Source organism: Anoplophora glabripennis, unplaced genomic scaffold (assembly GCF_000390285.2).
Source record: "Anoplophora glabripennis isolate ALB-LARVAE unplaced genomic scaffold, Agla_2.0 scaffold979, whole genome shotgun sequence".
Classification (NCBI taxonomy): domain Eukaryota; kingdom Metazoa; phylum Arthropoda; class Insecta; order Coleoptera; family Cerambycidae; genus Anoplophora; species Anoplophora glabripennis.
In genome coordinates this window covers 137896-141215 of record NW_019417060.1, presented here as the reverse complement: position 1 = coordinate 141215, position 3320 = coordinate 137896, and the positions used below count along the sequence as shown (strand labels likewise).

Here is a 3320-nt window from a genome sequence, read left to right as displayed (position 1 = left end):
AAAAATAATTTTTTTTAACAACTTTAACACCCTGTATCTCTAAAACGGGGCCGTTCCAAACCTGTGTTTATAAGGCAAACACCTATTATTTTAAAGAGCTCTATCTGCCCTCGAAGTTTCCTGCATAAAATTCGGACCACCCTGCATATTTCAAAAAAAAATTTAGATACTTTGCTTATGGCAATTAAAAACACCCTATGTATAAAATTAATAAATAATTAACATTTTTAACAACAGAAAATGTCATATTTTCTCATAAATTTACAAATAAGTTTTCCTTCTTCGACATAGACTTGTGGAACAGGCACTTCACATCTCTGTTAGATTGCTTGATTTGCACCATATGCACTTAATGATGAATGAGGATAAAAATAAAAGAAAACATTTGTACTTAAATATATTTATAAAATTATGTAAAATGGATAAATACCAATAAACATAAATCAAGAGCCATTATAAAAACTATCATAGCGCTTCTCATAAAATTTATAATCATGACCTTCCACTATTCTTTTGTGCGAAATAAAATCTTTCAAAGGCATTTCCAACCAAATTTTCATTACATTTTTTGTACGTTCTGCTGTACTGAGTATGTTATTTGCTGCCGAGGAAAATATAATGGAGTTCAATTTATCCAAAGCATACTGTATGTAACTTTCTTGTGCTTGAAGTTCTTCTATGGAATCTGAAGATGAAAAAGAATGGAAATATTATTATTAATAAAATCCAATTTATGGTAAAACTCCTTATAAAGCTAAACTGAAATCACAATATACAAAAAGTTTTACTTACATTTTCTATAATTACTAGTTGATTGACTAGGCAACAATTTCAGAGCATTCAATTTTATTTTACATTTTAAAATTTGTAACACAACAAATTCAGGAGGACTGAAAGGGTTTTCCAATATATTAGTTAACATATATAAAATATCACTATCTAAATCAGCAACCCCTGGAAAGTCGTCGGTAATATCCCTATAAACTACTCTGGGATTGCTGAAAAAAAAAATATATATATATTTATGGAAGGATCTATCAAATACATACATAGATTATTTAAGATGGATTTTTCCATAATTCTGTAGATGTCAATGACACTGTTTCAAAAAAAGTTGACTTTCTCCATAGTTTAAAATTATTTTCGATTATACAAGCTGTTCCATTTCTTTTTGGTATTACCTATTCGCGAATGCAGCTAAGAGCTCGTCCTCTGGCGGTGACAAGTGATACTAGCGAAACAAGGTAAATATTTCTTCTGTGTGTCACATTTCGTTTTGCATTTTATTTAAAATTGAATTTAGTGTTCGTTTTTTGAACACTGTTATTTTAAGAAAATAGTGTGAGGAAAATTTCAGTAATTATGGATAGAAAGAAGAAACTGTCAAACTATTATTGTTCAGTTCAAGGTTGCTCTTCATGGTCCAAGAAAAATCCAGAATTAAGTTTTCATCAAACCATTGAAGAAATTTTCAAAATATTATTGCCGATAGATAATACTCCCTGAATTTCATGAGGGTTGTAAGTAAGGGCACTAGTCTGCAGACATAATATAAATTTCTAAATATAAATTAACTTTGCTCAATTTTCCCATATAGTACCACATGATCGGCCTTAAAAACTGCCTCTCCTTCTAATATACAACGAGAGTTTTCGTTAGCATATATACGAGCCCAGGCTCATAATAGTTCGGCCGGTAATAATTTGAAACTATATTTTTGAAGATAATATTAAACTTAAAACAAAGGTGCAAAATTTAATCAAAACTATTACAACTATATTCTAAACTATACTTTTAAGTAGCTGAAACTGAAAATTATAATTAAATTACGTAAAGAAACAAATCAGTATAACCAAAAATGTATTTCACGTGGTGGGTCATAATAGTTCGGCCAAAACCTAATATTGCGTTACGTCGCCTTTATTAGCAATAACCGCCTTAATTCTACTGGGCATTGTATCCACAAGTCGTGCACACTCTTCTGGTGGAATATTATTCCATACATTTTGCAAAGTAGCTTTTAATTCGGGTACTGTCCGCGCTGGATTTTTTCGAAGTTGCTTCTTCATGTTGTGCCAAAGTGTCTCGATTGGAGACAAATCTGGACTAGAAGACGTCCATTTTAGAACAGGAATGTTATGTTCTTGAAACCACGTCTTCACAGTTTTCGCAGTATGGCAAGGTGCACCATCCTGTTGGAACATGAAGTCACCGTCATCGGCTGCACATTGCGCGATAGATGGTAAAAAACTTGCTTCCAATATCTCCTTATATTTTTGGGCGTTAACAATTCCATCGATGAAGTGTAATTTGCCCACTCCTTTTGCAGACATACAACCCCATATCATGACTGATGCTGGGAACTTTACTTTTTTTACTAGACAGTCATTATGGAATGCTTCGCTGGATGTTCGTAACACCCTTTTACGGGAGTCGCCCACACAAACATCAAACTTGGACTCATCACTCCAAATTATATTGTACCACTGTCTTTGAGTCCAGTTCTGATGTTCCCGAGCCCACTTTAGTCTGTTGCGTTTTTGTAAAGTTGTCAGTAGTGGCTTTTCTTTTGCCTGTTAAAAAAAAATTGGATGCCAACAGTTTCACCAAAAAAAAAACGAATAAATTTTACCTTATAAAATTTGTATCCTATTTTTCTAATAGTCCTTTTAGTTGTAGACAACGAAATATCCTTGGCTATACTTTCTCTCCATAAAACAGTTATCTCTTTAGTGTTAGATCTCCGATTTGTTTTCACAATTCTCCGTAAAGCTCTTTTATTTGCTTCTGTAATTGTAGATGGTCGGCCGGTTTTAATTTTTTGATCAACTCCATTAGTAGTTTTATATAAATTGATAATGTCTTGAACGGTAGAACGCGGCACAGAATGAGAAACTGAAATTCGACGTGCCGAAATACCTTTCTTATGGGCATTAATGATGGACAAACGAAAATCTTTACTTAAGGGCTTACCACGAGGCATTATGCTTTAAATATGATTTGAAACTAATACTGACAGCTGTCTTGTTGATATATTTCATAATTGCTTTGTTTTAACTAGTCAGCTCGATTTCATGGCAATTACGATAAGCGGCCGAACTATTATGACCTACCACGTGAAATACATTTTTTGTTATACTGATTTGTTTCTTTACGTAATTTAATTATAATTTTCAGTTTCAGCTACTTAAAAGTATAGTTTTGAATATAGTTGTAATAGTTTTGATTAAATTTTGCACCTTTGTTTTAAGTTTAATATTATCTTCAAAAATATAGTTACAAATTATTACCGGCCGAACTATTATGAGCCTGGGCTCGTA

The 3320-nt window shown here is 32.3% G+C and overlaps 1 protein-coding gene across 1 annotated transcript in view; it reads right to left on the bottom strand.

Moving 5' to 3' along the window:
• Positions 1-396: 396 nt before the first annotated feature.
• LOC108914847 overlaps positions 397-3320 on the bottom strand; it is an 18415-nt gene continuing 15491 nt past the window's right edge. Inside the window, exons 9-10 of the mRNA XM_018720756.1 lie at positions 793-998; positions 397-685 (exon numbers count right to left, since the gene is read on the bottom strand). Of these exons, the coding sequence (XP_018576272.1) occupies positions 444-685; positions 793-998 (448 nt within the window). The 3' untranslated portion in view covers positions 397-443. The remainder of the gene's footprint in view (positions 686-792; positions 999-3320) is intronic.